The sequence below is a fragment of the Esox lucius genome, chromosome 6 (genome assembly GCF_011004845.1).
Source record: "Esox lucius isolate fEsoLuc1 chromosome 6, fEsoLuc1.pri, whole genome shotgun sequence".
Taxonomy (NCBI): domain Eukaryota; kingdom Metazoa; phylum Chordata; class Actinopteri; order Esociformes; family Esocidae; genus Esox; species Esox lucius.
Genome location: NC_047574.1, coordinates 16283376 through 16305997, shown reverse-complemented (window position 1 = coordinate 16305997; position 22622 = coordinate 16283376). Strand labels below are relative to the sequence as shown.

The window sequence follows — 22622 nt, the reverse complement described above, 5'->3', positions numbered from 1 at the left end:
TGTCACTTGTCCAGTGTCTGGATGCTATGTAGGGAACACAGTGTCACTGGCCCAGTGTCTGGATGCTAGGTAGGGAACACAGTGTCACTGGCCCAGTGTCTGGATGCTAGGTAGGGAACACAGTGTCACTGGCCCAGTGCCTGGATGCTAGGTAGGGAACACAGTGTCACTGGCCCAGTGTCTGGATGCTAGGTAGGGAACACAGTGTCACTGGCCCAGTGTCTGGATGCTATGTAGGGAACACAGTGTCACTGGCCCAGTGTCTGGATGCTAGGTAGGGAACACAGTGTCACTTGTCCAGTGTCTGGATGCTATGTAGGGAACACATTGTCACTTGTCCAGTGTCTGGATGCTATGTAGGGAACACAGTGTCACTGGCCCAGTGTCTGGATGCTAGGTAGGGAACACAGTGTCACTGGCCCAGTGTCTGGATGCTAGGTAGGGAACACAGTGTCACTGGCCCAGTGCCTGGATGCTAGGTAGGGAACACAGTGTCACTGGCCCAGTGTCTGGATGCTAGGTAGGGAACACAGTGTCACTGGCCCAGTGTCTGGATGCTATGTAGGGAACACAGTGTCACTGGCCCAGTGTCTGGATGCTAGGTAGGGAACACAGTGTCACTGGCCCAGTGTCTGGATGCTATGTAGGGAACACAGTGTCACTGGCCTAGTGTCTGGATGTTAGGTAGAGAACACAGTGTCACTGGCCCAGTGTCTGGATGTTAGGTAGAGAACAGGGTGTCACTGGCTCAATGTCTAGAGGCTAGGTAGAGAACACATTTTCACTGCGTTAAACCCCCCCAAGTTTGCTAAGCTGTTGCTATTAAGGCACTGATACCCTGATGTTATCTGATATCTATTGGTTTTACTTTTGCCAAGGCTCCTTGTAAGATTGTGATCTCAGTGGAACCCGCCTAATTAGATAATAGATTTAGTAGACAAACAAATAGTGTTGCCTTCTATCATCAGGCCTGTGGGTGATTTGTGTGTTACACATTTTTATTGTTCTTTGAAGAAGAAATACATTTGGGGAAACTCGACATCCTTCAAAAATGTGTCTACATTCAAACCATTGTTTTTGTGCCCTGTTCATAACCAGTAATAAACCACGATATAGAAGACAGACAGGGCAAAACTGAGAATGGATGACTGTTGTTCTTTAAAATTATTTAAGAAGGAAACATGTCAAGTGTGTCCCCCTCTCTGGACCTGGTTGAAGGCTGAATGTGGCCCCCGGGGCAATATTTGTTTTAAACCCCTGAGATACAGGATTAATGTGTAATGCCCTGTTTATGTAGACTTATAAGGGCATTAAATAATATGTTTGACCTCCTTCAGGGCTTTGATGGAAACTGCTCCAGAATCAGCCAGGGTCTCGTTACAGTCTTTCTTCGAGGATGCAGCAGTCGACCTAGAGATGGCATTTGAGAATATCTTTATGACCCAGAGCAGAACCCAGTCTAGAGAGGTGGCCCAGATCCTAGACTACACAACTACCTGTCTGCTGCCCACACTGACTGCCATGTTTGAACACTTGAGCAACAACAAGTTTGGAGAGGACCTATTGGGTAGGTTTGGCTCCTGTACTGTATCATGGTAGGTGGAATGATATGGTGTTAGAATTGCCGATAAGTTCAGATAGCCGGAATAGCTGGATTTATGACATTAAATCTTTCAGTGATGCACAACCATCTCAGCCAGCTTGCGCATCGCATCTTTTTAGATCTCAGCTATTTACACTGCGAGATGGTCCTTTCTGGTATTGAACGATATGGACATTTAGCTTTCATTCGATTAATCTAATTCCACCTACTGTGAGCCCTCTTTTTCTTCACATATCAACTTCCATCTTGCCTTTACACTATCTAGCCCAACCACCAAACATTCTAAGCTTAACCTTCTCCTTTTCAGTGGACAGTGTCCAGGTATCCTGTTATAAGATCCTCAACACACTCTACTCACTTGGCAACAGCACAGTCTTCTATGTGGAAAGGTACTTTTTTTAATCATTTAGATTTATGCCATGTAACGTTACAGTATATGATAGTCAATGCACATGCATATCCTCAAGGGTTCAAAATAAAATGTTTGATGAACCGTACACATCAGTATGCCTCTCTCTTCCTCTGTGGATTCTTCTGGCTTTATGGTCATGCACATGTCACCTCTGTGGCTGTAGTGGGGTAACGTGTGGCAGGCAGGGCTTTTCAGAGCTGGCAGGCATCTGTGTGTGTGTTTGCAGGCAGAGAGCGGCTATAGGAGCGTGTCTTGCAGCTCTGTCAGGGGCTTTCCCTGTGGGTTTCCTGGAGCCCGCTCTGAATGAGAACAACCCTTACTCCATTTACAACACTATGAGTCCTGAAGAGAGAAAAGGTAGCTGTACACACAACCACTACTCTCTCACACTACTCCCTAAGCTTCATTGCACATGCTGTTTGTGTGTTTTGTAAATATTTTGTATTTTTCAGGAACTTTCTGTCCCTTCTTGTCTGTTTCAGCTGTAGGAGTTCCAGACCAGGTGGAGAAGATGTGTCCTCTCTTGCCCTCTCTTCAGCAGCTTTTAGCCAAGATTGATGAGCTGGCATGTGCAGGCTCAGGAGGACACCAGGCCCAGTACAGTCATGCCACTGAGGTCACAATGCCTCTGCTCTGCAGCTATATGTCTCACTGGTGGCAACATGGTCCCGAGGGTCAGCTGGAAAGCCCGGTTTTATCCTCCTTCACCTCCCAGCATGCCAGCACCCTGCTGGGCAACATCCTCCAGATTATATTCAATGGCCTGGGAAAAGGGCACGGAGACTGGATCAAGGGCCTGGCAGGTAGACAAATACTCCTCTGGCTCTCCCACCATCATCTACAATGGATATAAAAAGTTTACACATCCCTGTTAAAATGGCAGGTTTTTGTGATGTAAAAGAATGAGACAAAGATTAATCATGTGAGAACGTTTTCCACTTTTAATGTGACCTATAATGTGATCAAGTCAATTGAAAAACAAACTGAAATCTTCAAGGGGGAAAAATTACAAATAAAAACCTAACAATAACCTGGTTGCATAAGTGTGCACACCCTCTTATAACTGGGGATGTGGCTGTGTTCAGAATTAACCAATCACATTCACATGTTAAATAGAAGTTATTACACACCTGCCATCATTTAAAGTGACTCTGATTAATCACAAATAAAGTTCAGCTGTTCTAGTAGGATTTTCCTGACATTTTCTTAGTTGCATCTCAGAGCAAAAGCCATGGTCCGCAGAGAGCTTCCAAAGCATCAGAGGGATCTCATTGTTGAAAGATATCAGTCAGGAGAAGGTTACAAAAGAATTTCCAAAGCATTAGATATACCATGGAACACAGTGAAGACAGTCATCATCAAGTGGAGAAAATATGGCACAACAGAGACATTACCAAGAACTGGACGTCCCTCCAAAATTGATGAAAAGACGAGAAGAAAACTGGTCAGGGAGGCTTCCAAGAGGCCTACAGCAACATTAAAGGAACTGCAGAAATGTCTGGCAAGAACTGGCAGTGTGCTACATGTGACAGCAATCTCCTGTATTCTTCATATGAATGGGCTATGGGGTAAGGTGGCAAGACGGAAGCCTTTTCTTACAAAGAAAAACATCCAAGCCCAGCTGAAGTTTGCAAAAAACAAACATCAAGTCCCCCAAAAGTACGTGGGAAAATGTGTAATGGTCTGATGAAACCAAGGTTGAACTTTTTGGCCATAATTCCAAGAGGTGTGTTTGGCGCAAATACAACACTGCACATCACCCCAAGAACACCATACACACAGTGAAGCTTGGTGGTGGCAGCATCATGCTTTGGGGCTGTTTTTCTTCAGCTGGAACCGGGGCCTTAGTCAGGGTGGAGGGAATTATGAACAGTTCCAAATACAAGACAATTTTGGCACAAAACCTTCAGGCGTTCGTTAGAAAGCTGACAACGACCCAAAGCACACATCCAAATCCACAAAAGCATGGCTTTACCAGAAGCAGATTAACGTTTTGGAATGGCCCAGCCAGGGCCCAGACCTGAATCCAATTGAACATCTGTGGGGTGATCTGAAGAGGGCTGTACAATCTGACAGATTTGGAGTGCTTTTGCAAAGAAATGTGGGCAAATATGTGCCATGCTAATAGACTCCTACACAAAAAGACTTGAGTGCTGGAATAAAATCAAAAGGTTCTTCAACAAAGTATTTTTTTTAAGGGTGTGCACTCTTATGCAACCAGTTTTTCTTTTTTTTTTTTCTCAAAGATTTCAGTTTGTTTTTCAATTGAATTGATTTATCTTTGTCTTATTCTTTTACATCATATATCCACTGTACTCTTTACCCTTTGCCTGCTATGTTAACCGCCTGCAAAGGATCCGGCCCGGCACAGAATAGTAGTTCCTTTCATTCTGTATGTTTTCTTAATGCTCTCGATCACTCACTTATTCTATGTGACACCATGAAACACATTAAGGCCTCAGTTGTTTTATCCGTTTGTGAAATATCAATCAATTCATTCAAAATAACTGCTCAATAACAAATATTCATTTTAGTCATTCTCTTCAGTGTTTTCCCAGCCAATTATCTGCCAGGCAAACCCCCAGCTACTGTCAAGCCACTACCTGCCTCTTATGGAAAAGCTGAAGAAAAGGGCTGAGTTAGTAATGCAGGAGGAAGAGCAGATGAAAGCAGAGGGGCTGAGCACTGTATCTGAAATGGAACTTCTGATTCAGGAGAAATTCACTGTGCTGGTGCGAGACCTTTACACATTTTACCCTCTCCTCATCCCATTCGTGGAGTACAATAGGTGAGGGGCGCTTCACTAGTTTGGAATTATGGGAAGGGAGAAAGATAATGTTGACTGAATGTTATTGGTAACATAACACTGTAATGGAAAAGTTACACCATATTTATAGTAATTATCAACAGTAAAAAAGTCATCTGAAGTGTTTTTTTAATTGCATTGTTGGAAAAATGCAGTGTTTTCAGTGGTACGTTAATTCCAACATACAAATGTGAAATCTTGGGTAACCTGTTGTTGATTCTGATTATTTGATATGATGTAGAACACTAATTGCTGACTTGTCTCAGCTGCAAGCGGGGGAATTATTCACACAGTGCCTATTCAAGAAAACAAAACCTTTTCTCTATAATTTCTAGTGAAGGCTTTTACTTGGCACAAGCTGCCTGTAAGCTACTTTCAAATGAATGGATAAACCTGTAATTGATTAATATGGGAATTTTTTCAGGATTTGTTTTCTCTCTCACATTAAATTTTTCTAGAGCAAGTTGGCTGCGGGAACCAAACTATGAAGCTGAGAGGTTGTTTGGCTTGGTGGCAGAGATCTTTATATTTTGGGCCAAGTCTCATGTGAGTGAAATTACAGTGCTGTGTATGTGGTCAAGGCATCTAAACGCATTTTGACTTTTAACCTTTGTTTGATTCTAATGCAGAACTTCAAATGGGAGGAACAGAGCTATGTGCTCCAGAACGAGATAAAAAACATGGCCTTCTTGGTCAATAATATCAATCACAAAATGAGCAAGGTGAGAATCTAAAACTACCACAAACAGGGTTGGGTGTCTAATATGCGATATGCTTGGTTTAAAAATTTATAAATTACCTTCTGTCCATGCAAGGTGATACTGTATACAGTATAAATGATTAGCACAATGTATTCTTATTCATGGTTTTTCATCAGCAGTTGTCTGATCAGAGGAGGAAGATGAAGAGGAAGGGCGACCACTACTCCACACAGACGTCTCTCATTGTGGCCTCCCTAAGGAGGCTGCTTCCTGTGGGACTGAGTATGTGTCCCCCTGCAGTCCACGTTCTCATTTCAGTGGCCAAACTCCACTTCACACAGGTGTGGATATTGGAGCAGTACGTTATTAGACAGCGTTGCCTGATGCTGCTCAAATATCTAGGTCTGACTTGCTAATAATAATATTCTGTGATTGCTTTTCACAGAAAGACACAGAAGATGAGATTCGAGAGAGCGTACTTAGTGGACTTCTGGTTCTTCAACGCAAGGTTCTTACAGACAAAGTCTGATGTGAAGATGTTTATTCATATGCTACAAAACATTCAGTGGATTTAAAAAGTCTGCACACCCTAACTGAAAATGCTGATTTTGTTTATGTAAAAGCTGAAAGCAAAACAGATCATATCAGACCTTTTTCATATTTAGTAAGACCTTGTGACCAACCATATTTAAGTGACAAATAAATAGATTATTTCTCAGAAACAAACCCTAACAATCGGCTGCTGCTTGTTCTTGAAGAACGTGTTATTTGTCTGGCAGCAGCTATATAAGGCATTCAAACCCCTACTAGTTTTGCCCCAACAGAATGTGTAGACAGTATACACAATACATTAAGAGACATAGACTACATATGAAGACCGACACGTGAATGTTGTATAACATGTACCTGTACAAGACAGTGATTCAAATATTTGGTTTGAAGAGGTGTGGGCAAAAATTCTATTCATAGCACTGGTGGGCTGATTTTTTTGTTATTGTTTAAATTAGGTATTGTGGCTTTTATATCTGTGCCTATTCGATGTACTGCTTTTTAATGGTATATTGATTTATTTGATGGTTTACAATGTTGACTTTCCAAATGGGCTTATCAGTGTATAATTTGTAAGCAGCAAGTCCTAGCAAACTTTTCTTAACAGCCTGTTCTCTGTGTTTTAGCAACAGGTCATACCAGGGGCCCGATGGCAGGATGTCTTGTATAGGGACTTCCCAGGCCTGAAAGGAGACATGTCCGACCCATTGAAAACAGTAGAGAGGGTCCTAGGACTTGCCCGCTTGCTCTACCACCTAGACCAGGTGGCCAATCAAAAGGCTGTTCTCTTACCCAAATAATACTATTAGTAGAGCTTCTAGTATAGCTGTGGCTTTTGTTGTGTAAAAAACACACAATTTCAGTTTCATATGAACATGTGCTTTTGTCCCTAGTTAGAACATCGCCAAAGGAAGAAGGCAGTGTGGAATAAGGTGTTATCCAAACAGAGGAAGAGGGCTGTGGTGGCCTGCCTTAGAATGGCTCCTCTCCACAACCTTCCAAGGTAGCCCATACGGAACCTAGTGGATGACTGGTATTAGATTTTATTCAAAACATGCAGGAGCGGGGTTGAAAAACACTGATTTAGAAGAAATGTCTGCTGATTCAATGTTACAATGCAATAAAGAACAGAAACATTGGTCAAACAATACACTGTTAAACCCCGAGATTATATATAGCCTTCCCCGGGTAGTTATGTAAACACAACAACATTACAACAAAAAGGTTTACATACAGCTATTCATGTAAGCTAGAAAACGCAAGCCGATGCCCCAGCCTCTTGCCAATAAATAGGGTGTCTGAGTTAGATTAAATAAGATGCCTGGAGTTTTATGAGCCTAATGAAAACTCTATTTCCATTTTCTTTTTTTGACATTCTGTCTCTCTCCATTTCTGATATCTCCTTTATACCTCTACAACAGGCACCGGGCCATGAACCTGTTTTTACAGGGCTATGACAAGACCTGGATCGCTGCCATGGATCACTCCTTTGAGGAAAAGTTGGTTGAAGATTTGGCTGTAAGTCTCTGTGTGAACATTCTCAACATGCAATTTAAATTCATATAAGTACTTAGCCTTTGGTGTGAAGCTTCCACAATGTGAAATTGTAGCAACTGAATTAAATAAACGTGTTGAATGTGTTGGTGAGATAGAGACACACAATGGCAATATTTTCATTTTTGGAACAATCCCTCCTGATTGACAAGGGGGGCCTGACAGACACGGACATCGGCGGTGACTGACAGACGCCGTCTCCTTGTTTATTGAATAATAATATAATAATAATGATTGAAAGTACATTTTCAATCACCACAACTGTATAGCTCATTTGGTAAAGCATGTCACTTGCAATGCAGAAGTTGTGGCTGCAATTCCGATGAGGGACTGTATATCTTTTGTCATTTTTTGAAAATTCCATTCTGACATATCACAGGACAGATTTAGTCGATGGCTGACCAAAACTATGCACCTTGGTTTAGGTGAACATCTACAGTACTCCAGAATGAAATGGTCCAATAAATTGTCTAAAATTGTAATGTTTCTCTCTCACACCAACAAAATCAGTAAGTTTATTTCATTCAATAAACAAGGTAGCACGGTTTGTAAAATTCTGAATGGAATTTTACAAACATTACAAAATGTAGGCAGGCTCTCATTGTAATTTGTACCCACAACCTCATTTGCTATCAGTGGTGGTGATAGTAGATAATTAGATGGAATATATATATTTCTCTCACACCAATACATTCAATAGGTTATTTTATTCTGGAGCAAATTTTCATTCAATAAATGGTACACCGTTTCTATCAATCTCCTGCAAAAACTGTGCCCCCCGTCAATTGCGAGGGATTGTTCCGAAAATGAAAAAAAGCTCTCTCGTCCTACAGGGCGGTTCAGATTTTATAGCGTTGGTAAAACTTGTGTCATTAGGAAAAAGGCACCAACCTCCCAAACATCACATGACTAACCCCTGAAACAAAGAATTTGCACACCCTACTAGAAAAGACAGTATTTGGCATATCGACTAAAACCATTTTGCTGATATGCCAAAGAACCAGTCATGATTGAGAAATTAAATGTAGGATAATTAACATTAACGGTCTAACAACTTGTTCCTGTCAATACTCGATCTATGCTTGGTTCCAATTAAATGATAGTAGTGCAAGGCCAGTTCCTGACAAATATAAATACAGAATTAAAGTTCAGTACATAATTTAAAAAAAACAAAGTAATCAAGACAGTTTGAAGGGTATAATGAAAGACAACATATGTTTGAATTGTAGAAGCCAGTGCTTGCATATGCGTGGGTATATATATATATATATATATATATTATAATATTGTATATTATAGCAAAACCTGCAAAATTACTAATGTAAACATGGAAAAAAACTTCCTATCCACACCTGTCACCAATAAAAGAACACAATCCTTCCCAAAGCAAAACAAAACAGTCTGAAAAGCTGAACAAATGAACTGAATTGTTCAGTTCAGTTATTTTAAAAAATGTTGATGGTTTGGGCATACAGGTTAGTGTAATCTATATATCCTAAAGCACTCAACACGCAACATGAAATAGATATATTAATGACATAATGCTGTATACTGATGTACTCCTCCACATTGTAGTGTTGGTATAGGAATGTGAAAAATGTCCCTTTTGGTAGATTACAGTAAAATAACATTTTTATTTACTAAGATTTTACATTTCTTTATTGCACTATTCATTTTTTAAAAGAGATTTTAGCCCTCATAAATAAACTCAGTTTACTAAAAATGACTGAAAAATATCACTACATGTTCTATATGATGTGGGGTCTGAGGGAGGAATGTGTAAATGCCTGTGGAGAGACCGTCAGTGTGCAGAGTGTATCTTGGGATTAGTCTTGTGTTTACATTGTAGAGGGCCGGAGAGCCGGAGTGTTCAAAGGTGACAGATGAAGAAGAAGGAAAGGACGGTGACAAACCGATCGATCCACTCCTGCAGCTAATCACGCTGTTCAGTCGGAGTGCTCTAACTGAAAGGTGTGTGTGTATATGTGTATGCATGTGTGTGCACTCCAAAAGTTCTGTCAGAAACATAAGATTATTTGACTTTAAAAGTCTTGAATTCCCTCAGGGTAGAGTAGAGTTTAAAAATGTCTCCTTATCCATTTATTTTATTAAATGGTTTAGTACAGTTTAGTGTTTTTCGACAATTCTTTTTCATCTCCTATACTCCTAAGACTCCTATAGTATGAAAGGAAACTCAGTTGATACCGCACATTATTCAAATGATGAAGTAATTAGACTATGCCTGTTCTGACATTTGTCTCACACCTCCCATTTACACAGTAAGCTTGGAGATGACGGTCTTTACATGTCCTATGCTGCCATAATGGCAAAGGTAAGACAGAGCATAGTACTACTGTGTTATTATTATGTATTTTAATTATTTTATAGAAAATAATGAATTGCAATGAATGGCATCATTTTCTGTAATTAATAGAAATGAATTGCCTTCCATGGACAGAGCTTGACATGGAATTAAAGAATGGTCTTTTTCTAAATTACTACAAAAGCCCAGGGTGTCACCACCATAAAATGTTCTCCCTCAAATTACCACAATAGCTGGCAGTGTCTATTTGTAGCTCCTGTATATCTAAATAGTTGATTGCTGGTCTCTGATCCCATGGTTGTACCATCTCTTATTATTATGCTCTTGATTTAGTTACCAAATACAATAACTGCTATGTTAAGATACTGTATAAAACACATTGGCCCCTCTTATCTGGAGAACTACTGGTTGGGCAGGTATTGGATACAACACTGAATCACACCTGAGCTTTTCACTGTATTGTTCTTTGATGATGAATCTGAGATGTGGTTATAATGGGGATCAGGTGGGGGCCTGGAAACAGTAGCTTTCCCCATAGATTGGTTGTCCACAACCAAATGCTTGTGTATCTATTAAATTATTCCTAAATTCAACCAAAAGCATATGGTAATTGAATAGGCAAAGGCATAACTTAGTCAGCGTGACTTTAACGTTAATCTGGAGAGAGCTGTAATTTATGCAGACCACAGATGTTGTTTGTTAATTCCACTTTTAAAATATATTCTGGTGGAAACGTGACTGGCAATTACAGTAATGCTAAACTTAAGCTCATAAAAACATGAAATATTACAACTTACCATGCTACTAGCATTGGGCGAAGAGGGTCAGAGTAAGGGGAGGCGATGGATTACTGGAGGGAGAATGGGCAACGGGAGGCATCCATTGTACTAAAGGATGTGTAGCCTACAAAAATAATTTTAGGCATAATTCATAAACTAGTGCTGAAGTAAACACGATTCACAAAATGAATGCTTACTCCAATGCTACACTGACAACATGTACCTGTCAAGCACCAATAAAATGTGCAGTATGCTGTTGCAAAAAAACAATAAATGTGAATACCGTCAAGTCAAGCACTGCCTATGGATCGCTCTGACACCCCCGAAAGAAAGTGTTAATGGCGACCAAAACATTACGGCATTAAGCATAATATTAAATTAATCGCATGCGTTAAACTTTAACTTTGACATCCCTCATTTTTATACTTATGAATGTTATTTTTCCCTGTTCAGGTTAGGTATAACATTTTGACCATTCTGATATAATCTATACCTCCTCAGAGTTGCTGTGGTGAGGACAAGGAGGTGCTGAAAAGTTTTGAAGTAAGTGTCTCAATTCCACCTTATAATAGTGTTGCTCATTGTAAGGACAGACACATTTGAAAACACATTATAGTGAAGTAAGGTGGATTTGAAAAGACTAATTTCCTTCTTGCTAAGATCGTTTATTTCTTTTCAGATGTATAATATTCATTCTACCCTGAGATTCTCAATCATGAAATAGTACAGATTTATTGGTTTATTCATTTGTTCGTGATGCATTCTGATATTTTTGGCCACTGTAAAGCCATCCTAAGCTAAAAGAAACGGTCCCAGTATGTGCCGAATCTGCCGATATGTGACCCATGTCATCAAAACCAATTGCTTTCAAATTTCATGGCTAACTGAAATATAATAGCGATTCTACTGATAGAGTATGTACATACAATTAACATATTCCACATCCAAAGAGAGACATATATTTTTTTTACATATATATATATATATATAGATATAGATATATTGAGCTAATCAGACAATCAGAAAAATAATTATGAACCTTTCCTTTAACGATATATGGTTAAGTGACAAATTCATTTGTTTGCATTTTGGTCGTTCGATTTGTATTGGTTTATCGAACCTGACTGAAATATTGTCAAATAACTGATGATTGATTGGGTGACTGACTGATGGATGATCAGAAGAAGGAGATGGAGAAACAGAAGCTGCTGTATCAGCAGGCCTTGCTTCATGACCGTGGAGCTGCAGAGATGGTGCTCCAAACAATCAGTGCCAGTAAAGGTAACCAACCTTTTTTTTAAATGGCTTCTTGGATATCACTACTAAAAGTATCCAAAATACAGTATTATTTAAGAATTAAATTGAGTGTTTTGGGATTGTTTCTCATTATAACCTTGAGTGAATTTCTCACTTCAATAGGTGACTTGGGGTCCATGGTGGCATCCACGCTGAAGCTTGGGATTTCTATTCTGAATGGAGGAAATGCCGCTGTTCAAAAGGTATAGTCCATCTTAGAATGGAGGAAATGCCGCTGTTCAAAAGGTATAGTCCATCTTAGAATGGAGGAAATACTCCTGTTCAAAAGGTATTGGCAGTCTTAGAATGGAGGAAATGCAGGCTGTTCAAAAGGTATTGTCAGTCTTAGAATGGAGGAAATGCTGCTGTTCAAAAGGTATTGGCAGTCTTAGAATAGAGGAAATACTGCTGTTCAAAAGGTATTGGCAGTCTTAGAATGGAGGAAATGCTGCTGTTCAAAAGGCATTGACAGTCTTAGAATTGAGGAAATACTGCTGTTTAAAAGGTAACATCAGTCTTAGAATGGAGGAAATGCTGCTGTTTAAAAGGTATCGTCAGTCTTAGAATGGAGGAAATGACGCTGTTCAAAAGGTATCGTCTGTCTTAGAATGGAGGAAATGTTGCTGTTCAAAAGGTATTGGCAGTCTTAGAATGGAAGAAATACCACTGTTCAAAAGGCATTGACAGTCTTAGAATGGAGGAAATACCACCGTTCAAAAGGTATTGGCAGTCTTTGACCACATAGAGATTTCAGCTACAAGAACGCTATGGATCATTCTGTTTGGAAACACTTTTTTTAGACTGCTGATTCAGTAGACAGTTCAGGCAAAGCATAAACCTTATTGGGTCCTTCTGCCTCAGCTCTTTTCCAAGCATTTTGTACATGCTTTTGGTTCACTATAAGATGGTGTTCTGGTCAAGATGTACTGTTTGGACTGATCCGGAAAACAAGTGTCAAGTAAATAAACCAGAAATAGTTTCTGACATATCAAATAAAAATCAGCAAACTAGGCTAACTGTATGCCACACCCTCTGATTGGCTAGCTTGCTGGCTACTTTCTTGGACACAGAACATTATAGCACTGTTTATTAGCTGATTAGCTAATGGATTAGTCTCCTTGAATCTTCAACTGCCATAATGAAATGCTTGACTATTTAGATCAAACAAACATTTTCTAGAACTCCAATGTGTCACATTTCATCTATGTACAGTGAGGGAAAAAAGTATTTGATCCCCTGCTGATTTTGCACGTTTGACCACTGACAAAGAAATGATAAGTCTATAATTTTAATGGTATGTTTATCTGAACAGTGAGAGACAGAATAACAAAAAATATTCCAGAAAAACACATGTCAGAAATGTTATAAATGGATTTGCATTTTAATGAGTGAAATAAGTATTTGATCCCCTCTCAATCAGAAAGATTGCTCTAATGTTACCTGTATAAAAGACACCTGTCCACAGAAGCAATCAATCAATCAGATTCCAAACACTCCACCATAGCCAAGACCAAAGAGCTGTCCAAGGATGTCAGGGACAAGATTGTAGACCTACACAAAGCTGGAATGGGCTACAAGACCATTGCTAAGTAGCTTGGTGAGAAGGTGACAACAGTTGGTGCGATTTTTCGCAAATGGAAGAAACACAAAATAACTGTCAATCTCCCTCTGTCTGGGGCTCCATGCAAGATCTCACCTTGTGGAGTTGCAATGATCATGAAAACGGTGAGGAATCAGCCCAGAACTACATGGGAGGATATTGTCAATGATTTCAAGGCAGCTGGGACCATAGTCACCAAGAAAACAATTGGTAACACACTACACTGTGAAGGACTGAAATCCTGCAGCGCTCGAAAGGTCCCCCTGCTCAAGAAAGCTCATGTACAGGCCTGTCTGAAGTTTGCTAATGCACATCTGAATGATTCAGAGGAGAACTGGTTGAAAGTGTTGTGGTCAGATGAGACCAAAATCGAGCTCTTTGGGATCAACTCAACTCGCTGTGTATGGAGGAGGAGGAATGCTGCCTATGATCCCAAGAACAGCATCCCCACCGTCAAACATGGAGGTGGAAACATTATGCTTTGTGGGTGTTTTTCTGCTAAGGGGACAGGACAACTTCACCACATCAAAGAGACGATGGACGGGGCCATGTACCGTCAAATCTTGGGTGAGAACCTCCTTCCCTCAGCCAGGGCATTAAAAATGGGTCATGGATGGGTATTCCAGCATGACAATGACCAAAAACACACAGCCAAGGCAACAAAGGAGTAGCTCAAGAAGAAGCACATTAAGGTCCTGGAGTGGCCTAGCCAGTCTCCAGATCTTAATCCCATAGATAATATGTGGAGGGAGCTGAAGGTTTGAGTTGCCAAACGTCAGCCTCGAAACCTTAATGACTTGGAGAAGGTCTGCAAAGATGAGTGGGACAAAGTCCTTCCTGCGATGTGTGCAAACCTGGTGGCCAACTACAAGAAACGTTTGACCTCTGTGAGTGCCAACAAGGATTTTGCCACCAAGTGCTCAGTCATGTTTTTTCAAATACTTATTTCACTCATTAAAATGCAAATCAATTCATAAAATTTTTAAAAAACGTGTTTCTCTGGATTTTTTTGTTGTTATTCTGTATCTCACTGTTCAAATAAACCTATCATTAAAATTATAGACAGATTATTTCTTTGTCATTGGGCAAACATACGAAATACATTTTTCCCTCACTGTATTAGGCCTGCAGCTCCCTCAGAGCACCTACTTCCCATGGTTATGCCTGTAATGGTCCTTCAGTGTTTTCATCTGAAAAACCAAATGAGAAAATTCTAAATTCTTCAACCCTACTTTGGGTCCAAACCAATAGTTTAAAAAAACTGCGCTAAGATCATCCATTAGGGACATATCCCCTTTATTAATTCAGATTGTACTTTTAGAAAAAGGTACATTTTGTCTTTCGGCTACTACCAGATTTATAAAGCCATTTGTGACTGTCCAGCTTATATCGGTCCGCTGATAATACCATTTCAATTTACATACATTGAACAATAGTGCACTCAGAGCTTAAAAATGTTACAGTACATCAAACACTGCCGTTGGTGGAATAATGAGACAGCAATGTTCCTTTGAAAGTTGATTAAGTTGGATCCCCATTTTTTTTATGTTGAACTTTTCATTCATCTTTTATATGTTGTACAGGCTCTTCTATTTTTAAGCTTAAATCTATGCCAATATTAAACCCTATTAAGCTTTAGACCCACCAATGGCAATACATTTTTGTTACAGTGAAAGGACATTTTGTGGCAGTTTTTGAAATTAGCTATTTGAGCTCAGTTGTTTTATTAGTGGTTGGTTGTTGCATTATTGGGATAGGCAGCTTTTAGAGACTTTAAACCACAATTTTTTCTCCAATGTAAAGTAATGTGTAGTGTAGTTGTATGAAGAAGTGTTGTAAAGTATACACATTTTCCAGACCAAAACTGTAGTAAAATACAAGTAGAAATCATAAGCATAAATTATTGAAAAGTTCTTAGAGAATAAGTTTGTTTTTTTTAACCCGGGGGCCTATTTACAGTTTTTCGAGAATGATCCTAGTTTATCGAGAAATGTTTTCCTAAATAATTGAAGTTTTGAGTTTTTGCTATTTTTCCTGCAGTCTCTCTCTGGGCTGTGAACAGGGCAACCATCATAGTGAAAATACAGTATATGATACATTCGGTTTTCCAAAACGGGAAAGCCAGGGTGTATTGATATATAGGTCTCAGTGTGTTAATTCTTATTTAGTCTTTGGTTTAGGGCAATGTTGTTCTTCATATTGAACCAACCACATCAAATCAAATCAAAGTGTAAATAATTCAGACAGACCATAGTCCTTCATCAAAAAAAAAAAAAAAAAAAGACAATCCAATGTTTACCGGTAAGCAATAGAGTCTCCGCATTGAGAAGGATAGAGGACAGACAGCTCTGCCACAGAGCCCAAGAACAGGTACCGATCCATCTTTAGAGAGATAAAGAAAAGGTTCCTTAATTACCTGACAGCCTCACTACAGCTACATGCATCTCATACCTCAACCTCACAGAACAGGAGGTGAACAGGCGCTTTATAAACCAGAACTGCTAAAAGGCTGTTGGCCCGGTCTCAACAGCCACACTGCCGACCAACTCTCTCGTGTTCAGGGAGATATTCACCATCATCGTGGAACTACTACATGACAAACTCTTCCAGCTGAATACAGTATGTCCAGCTCTATAAGTGGATAACTGACTTCTTGACCAACTGGACAAAACCTGTAAACGACTGTACCTCCAACAATGCATCTGTCAAGCTACTCAAGTTTACAGATTACACTGAAGAGGTTGACCGGTTGGTTGCCCGGTGCAGTAGACAAATTAACTGCAATGTAGCACAGATAAAACCTTGGTGGTTTATTTCAGGAAATGCCCACACCTATCCACCTTGAGATTCTGGGCTCAGCTGTTACTTTGACTGAATCATTCTAATTCCTAGGGACCATCATCTCACAATTTCAGGTGGGAGTACACTATCATAGCAATCACCAAGAAGGCACTAGAGAAGATGCACCACTTCATCTACTGTAGATCAGTGCATAAACTGTAATTGTAAAGGTACAATTGTGTATTGGATATACTCTTACCACTGATGTCCCATAATTTTACTGTAAATGCTCACCACCCATTGTATACAGTAAATGTCAACTTAATGTAGATTTTTTTGTATTCTGTCCATGTTGTCTGCTACTAGCAGCACCATCACAACCAAGAAAAAATCTGTGTATGTATAATTTACTTAGAGAATAAAGGCGGTTCTGCAGCCTTTGCCCTTGAGCATGATGAAAACCCTGTCTGCACCAACTTTGTCCTTGTCCATACGAATAATATTGAAAGCTAGAACAACAGGTGGCTTATGGAAAGCCCATGAGAGCAACAGGAATGATCATTAGAAGTCACAGAACTGAGCTTGCCTTATTACATTAAGTGATAATTGTTTATATAAAAATAATAGACAGAGTTTCAAATAAATATAATCCAAATGTGATCCTTATTCTCTCAAAAACATTAGGATGTGACCTCTATAAGGCATTACTGTGTGCATATAGTAGAACAGACTGTCTGCATATGCTGTTCAGTTGCCTACAATTCAAACAGAAGAATGTTGTTATTTCTATGACACACGGCTTGTCAGACAGATAAAAATGTTTAGGTGTTCTATATTCATTTTCACATTTTTACTTGTTTCTGCTGTGTGTGAAGTGTTATGACACTTGCTAAATAAATGCTTGAGGAGTGAGCGCACCTTGAGATTTGTGTCCAGCAAATGCCACCTGCAAATTCAGTAAATCTGATTGGCCAGATACGCAGTGGGCCTGCAGCAGCACTTCAAAAGGAATGAGAGAATTGTAGTTCACAAATCATCAGGCAAATTGGTCTAAAAAACATACCTTTGTCAATGTCTTTTACGTAATCAAAAGTGCTGTGGCGCTGTCACACCTCACTGAATAGGGCTGTGGCAATTGTTCTCTCATCAAATGTTTTCCCGAAGGCCCTGGTTACTTGTTACCATTCATTCCATGAGTGTTTTGGCATTGTATATGAATGCCTTGGTAAGTATTTCGGATGAAAAAATGAATTCTGTTGTTTTATTTATAGATCTCTGACACAGTTAAGCATGCCATTTAATTAAACAAGGAAGCCTCTTTAGGGTTGGGAAATAATGCCTGCTTGTGATTTCAGAAATCTATTCAGAATCAGATTTCAGAACCTGCATGGTGGAACTCTAGCAAATGCTACATACGGTTGAATCTGAATGTACCTTACAATTTTGGGTTACTGAACCAGTACAATAGTGTACTCTACACAAATTCACTTTTCTCCCTGTTGTTTTCGCCACTGCTCCCCACTGCATACCAACAAACATTATACATTTGTGTCTCCTTTCCATAAAAACCTATGTGAAGTTTCTGGTGCCCAGCACTGTTTGGAACTGTCAATCTGCGGTCAACAAGGCCGGGTTTATCTCTGATGCCCTTCAGACCCTTGACATTTTGGTCCTGAGGGATCCTTGGATTACCCCTGAAAACACTGCTATTTCAGCTGCTCTCTCTTTATCTGTTCTTTCTAGACAGAGCTGCTCTTTCTTCCGGAAGGTCGGTCCAGTCCTCCTAACAAAGTGTAAAAAACCTTCTAGTTGTAGCTTGTATCATCTTCAAGAACATGATGCTTGCCTATAGAGCAGCAACGGGAACTGCCCCTCCCTTCCAATAGAAAGACAGTCAAAGCTCCTATATGTCCCGGACATCTGCTAAAGAACTATAATGTAAAAATGACAGTTATTTCAACATTTCCAGATGAGAGGTTGTTACAATCTGATTTAAAAAAATAAACAAATTGAATAGACATACATAATTATAATAACAAACTAAGGAAGCAAACTAACAAATAAAAGAAAGAAAACTATTTAATGTGTCGTTTCTGCAAGTCACACCTGTCCCTGGTTTTATCCATGATCCCTGTATATGTTATTTTACAGGTAACCCTAAAGGTGGGCACCAGGTCACACAATAGCAATTTAAGGATTTTCTAATACAATTCTAACTATTCTATTTAATTACAATTCATATTTTAATTTACCACATGGTATAGCATCATATTTATATTCCCAGAATTTTTAATTCTCTCTGTCATGCAGCATTACCTCCTAAATTAAGCAAATTCTCTGTGATCTTTGTTTGACAGAAAATGTTGGAATATCTAAAAGATAAGAGAGATGTGGGTTTCTTCCAGAGCGTGGCAGGACTCATGCTATCTTGTAGGTGGGTAAATGCCAACATAATCCTCAATGACATATGTAACAGAATGATCACTTAGTAAACATGACAGGACTGACATGTAAGAACTGTTCTCGTGTTAACTTTTATTTCACCCAGTGTGCTGGATTTGAATGCATTTGAGAGGCAAAACAAAGCCGAAGGATTAGGGATGGTCATTGAGGACAGTTCAGGTACAATATTCATAGTAATAATATATTAAACTAACAGTAAAAGTAAAATCCTTGGCTTGATAACAAATTAATTTGTTTTCCTAAATATCTCTCTCTCAGGGAAGAAAGTAATGCCTGGCGAAGAGTTGACCTGTGACCTTTTTCGTTTCCTACAACTCCTCTGTGAAGGACACAACTCAGGTGCTCACTATACTATTCACATCTCACATGTCTGTGTTACACCTAACACGTGTTGTTGGCATATTTTAAAATGATTACAATTGCAAATTGCTCTGTAGATTTTCAGAATTATTTGCGAACGCAAACGGGAAACAACACAACCGTGAACATCATAATCTCCACTGTTGACTACCTTCTGAGAGTACAGGTACAAATGGGATTCGTCAGAGCTCCTTATTTGTATAATGCATGCTTTGAAATGGTCTGTATGATTCAATATTACTTACAAGCCTTTTTAAATATATATTTTTACTCTTTTCAAAATTTGTGCCCAGGAGTCGATAAGTGACTTCTTCTGGTATTACTCTGGGAAGGATGTGATTGACGAACATGGCCAGCGTAACTTCTCCAAGGCCATTAATGTGGCCAAACAGGTCTTCAACTGTCTCACAGAGTATATCCAAGTTGGTTGACTGTGCTGTCAGTTTCTTCACTATGAGGTTGACCCATTTATTGTGTTGTTAAATGTAAATGATCGTTGCTCTGCTTTTACTGTTCTTTTTGAGGGTCCTTGTACTGGCAATCAGCAAAGTCTGGCCCATAGTCGCTTATGGGATGCAGTGGTGGGCTTTCTACATGTTTTTGCTCACATGCAGATGAAGCTGTCTCAGGTTAGTATGGTGTTGATCACATGTGTAGTTATAGAGTAAAGCACCATTTCTTTGTATTTGTATTTCTAAAGTAGTTGTTCCATGGTTTATTTTGGTATGTTCCCATTCATAGGATTCAAGCCAAATTGAACTTCTGAAAGAATTTATGGATTTGCAAAAGGACATGGTTGTTATGTTGTTGTCCATGTTAGAAGGTAAGATCCATAGTGGTTGAGTTGTTTTTCATAGTGAATATACTGTATTTTACCCTTGCAAGCCAAAGATAAACTCATCTCACTTTCGTCTCTAGGTAATGTGGTAAATGGAACAATTGGCAAACAGATGGTGGATATGTTGGTGGAATCCTCCAGCAATGTTGAGATGATCCTAAAGTTTTTTGACATGTTCCTCAAACTCAAAGACCTGACCTCCTCTGATGCATTTAAAGAATATGACCCTGACAGCAGAGGTTGCATTTCAAAGAAGGACTTCCAGAGGGCCATGGATGCCTACAAGCGTTTCTCCCACCGTGAGACACAATTCCTACTGTCATGCATGAAGACGGATGAAAGTGAGCTCCTGGATTGCCATGCATTTGTCAATCGTTTCCATGAACCAGCCAAAGACATTGGTTTCAATATTGCTGTTCTCCTAACAAATCTGTCGGAGCATATGCCTCACGATTCACGCCTTGGTACCTTTCTGGAGCTAGCAGAGTGTGTTCTGAGCTACTTCCAGCCATACCTCGGGCGCATTGAGATCCTTGGAAGTGGCAAGCGCATCGAGAGGGTCTACTTTGAGATCAGCGAGGCTAGCCGCACTCAGTGGGAGAAGCCTCAAGTCAAAGAGTCTAAGAGACAGTTCATATTCGACGTGGTTAATGAGGGCGATGGGAAAGAAAAAATGGAGATGTTTGTCAACTTCTGCGAGGACACCATCTTTGAAATGCAACTGGCTGCTCATATTTCAGGGACCGACACTGACAGGTCGGCAGGTAAAAAGGATGAAAAAACAGAGAGTAAGAAAGAAGTGCAGCTTGAGAAATCAACAAACTTTCTTTTCTCTGTGTCCACAATGTGGCTCCTTTTTTTTGCTCTACCGTATGGTTTTATGAGGCTGATGTCTATGCTGTCTGTGAAGAACCTGAAGAAGCAGCTTAAGAAGAGGACTGTGAGGGATTTAGTCATGGTAAATGTTTCCTTCTTTGGGGCCATTTTCATTGGTCTGGTCCACTGTGTCTGTTCTGTAGTTCATTTTTCCCTCTATGTACTTTACATTGTTTTTGTGAATGGAGGACTGATAGAGGGGGCTAAGAAGATGAGGATGGTCAGCCTTTTTGGTGGCATATTTGAGCCCACACTTGATGAGGTCACCGGAGGGTCTGGGGGTTACGGGGAGAGAATTCACAGCACACAGTTCTCCTTACGTGAGGACCTGAGTGGTCCAGATCAGTCAGCCATTTCCCCCAGGGATACCAATTTCTTGTCTGACATTTTTGGTCTGCGAGTGAGGAAAGATGGTGGTAAATACAGGCTAATGACTTATGAGTTAACAGACAGTCTGACTGACCGGTTCAGTGCAGCTGCTGGCCAACACTCCACTGCTGGAACCAATGGGAAACACCAGGTATTACTTATGTCTTTTTTCAAAGTAGTCCCAGCATGTTTTACATACGGAGTATTTGTTTTGTCCATAAAAACATACTGTATTTATTTAATTACATTTAGACCTTCACATAGGTTGATACCTGATGATAGTTTGTATAAATTATATTGAGTGATAGAAATTACCAGTGTGCTCATGTTTAATGCGTATCATGTTAATACCAGAGTCCAGGTGCCAAAGAAACAGACAGAGAAGAAGAGAAAGTATCTGAGTCAGAGAAAGCAGAGTGAGTTTCTTTCTCAGTACATCTTTAGGCAAAGTGAAACTCAAAATATGACAACCTTTAAGATGGAACATGTATGAAAACATATGAACATGTTTAAGTTGACACTCAGATTAAGTTTAGAAGTGCCTTTGCAGAATAGAAGATTCTGAGAAGAAGGGAGCCAAAGATAAACAGCAAGTTAGAAGATGCTTCAACAAACCTGAGGAGCCAGAGCATCAGGAATCAGCCTTCTGGGAAATGATGACCACTGTCCAGAAGAGACTGTTGGTTAGAAACGCTCTAACACACTCACACAGGCACACACACATTGTCATGCTCCTCTAAATTTAACCGTGTCTCACTCTCAGAATTACTTTGCGAGGAATTTCTACAACATGCGGATGCTGGCTTTGTTTGCTGCTTTTGCCATAAACTTCATTCTACTTTTCTACAAGGTGTGTGACTACCTCAACGTATCTTTTTTTTTTGTTGTTGCATTGATCCTGTTTATACTACAAGCAATTGTAACAAAATAGGTCAAATACTATAGAGTAGTTACACAAGGATACCCATATATACGCAATTATAGGAATAAGACTAACAGGGGCTAAATGCAAAATGATATGAATAACAGTATATACAGGAGGTACAAATACACAATTCGTGTGACGGGGTGATTTCGGTTTAATCTCCATATACAGTATTAACATGAGTAAACATGAGTTTATAATGGACCTCAACTTGACCCCAATTTTATTTATTTTTTTAAAATGACCAATTAAGAGAAACTGTAATCATACCATTTCATGGAATTCCTTTCACCAGTGTTCATTTGGTATTCAGTAGTGTCATGGTATTTTATGCTTTTGTATGTCTTTTAGGGCCAAGTTTTGTTTATATGACAGATGGTTTTGATT

The 22622-nt window shown here is 39.6% G+C and overlaps 1 protein-coding gene across 11 annotated transcripts in view; it reads left to right on the top strand.

Annotated features, from left to right (window-relative positions):
* LOC105010552 (ryanodine receptor 2) overlaps positions 1-22622 on the top strand; it is a 73139-nt gene that overhangs the window by 40459 nt on the left and 10058 nt on the right. For 6 of the 11 annotated variants that reach the window (XM_020047436.2, XM_013134215.3, XM_034292644.1 and 3 more), the window contains 28 exons: positions 1338-1567; positions 1911-1992; positions 2242-2372; positions 2498-2818; positions 4563-4803; positions 5280-5367; positions 5451-5543; positions 5699-5863; positions 5968-6030; positions 6698-6835; positions 6965-7074; positions 7493-7589; positions 9475-9596; positions 9906-9957; positions 11229-11270; positions 11909-12008; positions 12147-12226; positions 18762-18838; positions 18953-19026; positions 19126-19206; positions 19305-19393; positions 19521-19649; positions 19752-19856; positions 19969-20050; positions 20146-21461; positions 21665-21726; positions 21861-21993; positions 22074-22160. In XM_020047436.2, the coding sequence (XP_019902995.2) occupies positions 1338-1567; positions 1911-1992; positions 2242-2372; positions 2498-2818; positions 4563-4803; positions 5280-5367; positions 5451-5543; positions 5699-5863; positions 5968-6030; positions 6698-6835; positions 6965-7074; positions 7493-7589; positions 9475-9596; positions 9906-9957; positions 11229-11270; positions 11909-12008; positions 12147-12226; positions 18762-18838; positions 18953-19026; positions 19126-19206; positions 19305-19393; positions 19521-19649; positions 19752-19856; positions 19969-20050; positions 20146-21461; positions 21665-21726; positions 21861-21993; positions 22074-22160 (4390 nt within the window). Of the gene's footprint in view, positions 1-1337; positions 1568-1910; positions 1993-2241; positions 2373-2497; positions 2819-4562; positions 4804-5279; positions 5368-5450; positions 5544-5698; positions 5864-5967; positions 6031-6697; positions 6836-6964; positions 7075-7492; positions 7590-9474; positions 9597-9905; positions 9958-11228; positions 11271-11908; positions 12009-12146; positions 12227-18761; positions 18839-18952; positions 19027-19125; positions 19207-19304; positions 19394-19520; positions 19650-19751; positions 19857-19968; positions 20051-20145; positions 21462-21664; positions 21727-21860; positions 21994-22073; positions 22161-22622 lie in introns of those variants that run through there. The other 5 variants (XM_034292647.1, XM_034292641.1, XM_034292642.1 and 2 more) reach the window with 4 other exon arrangements.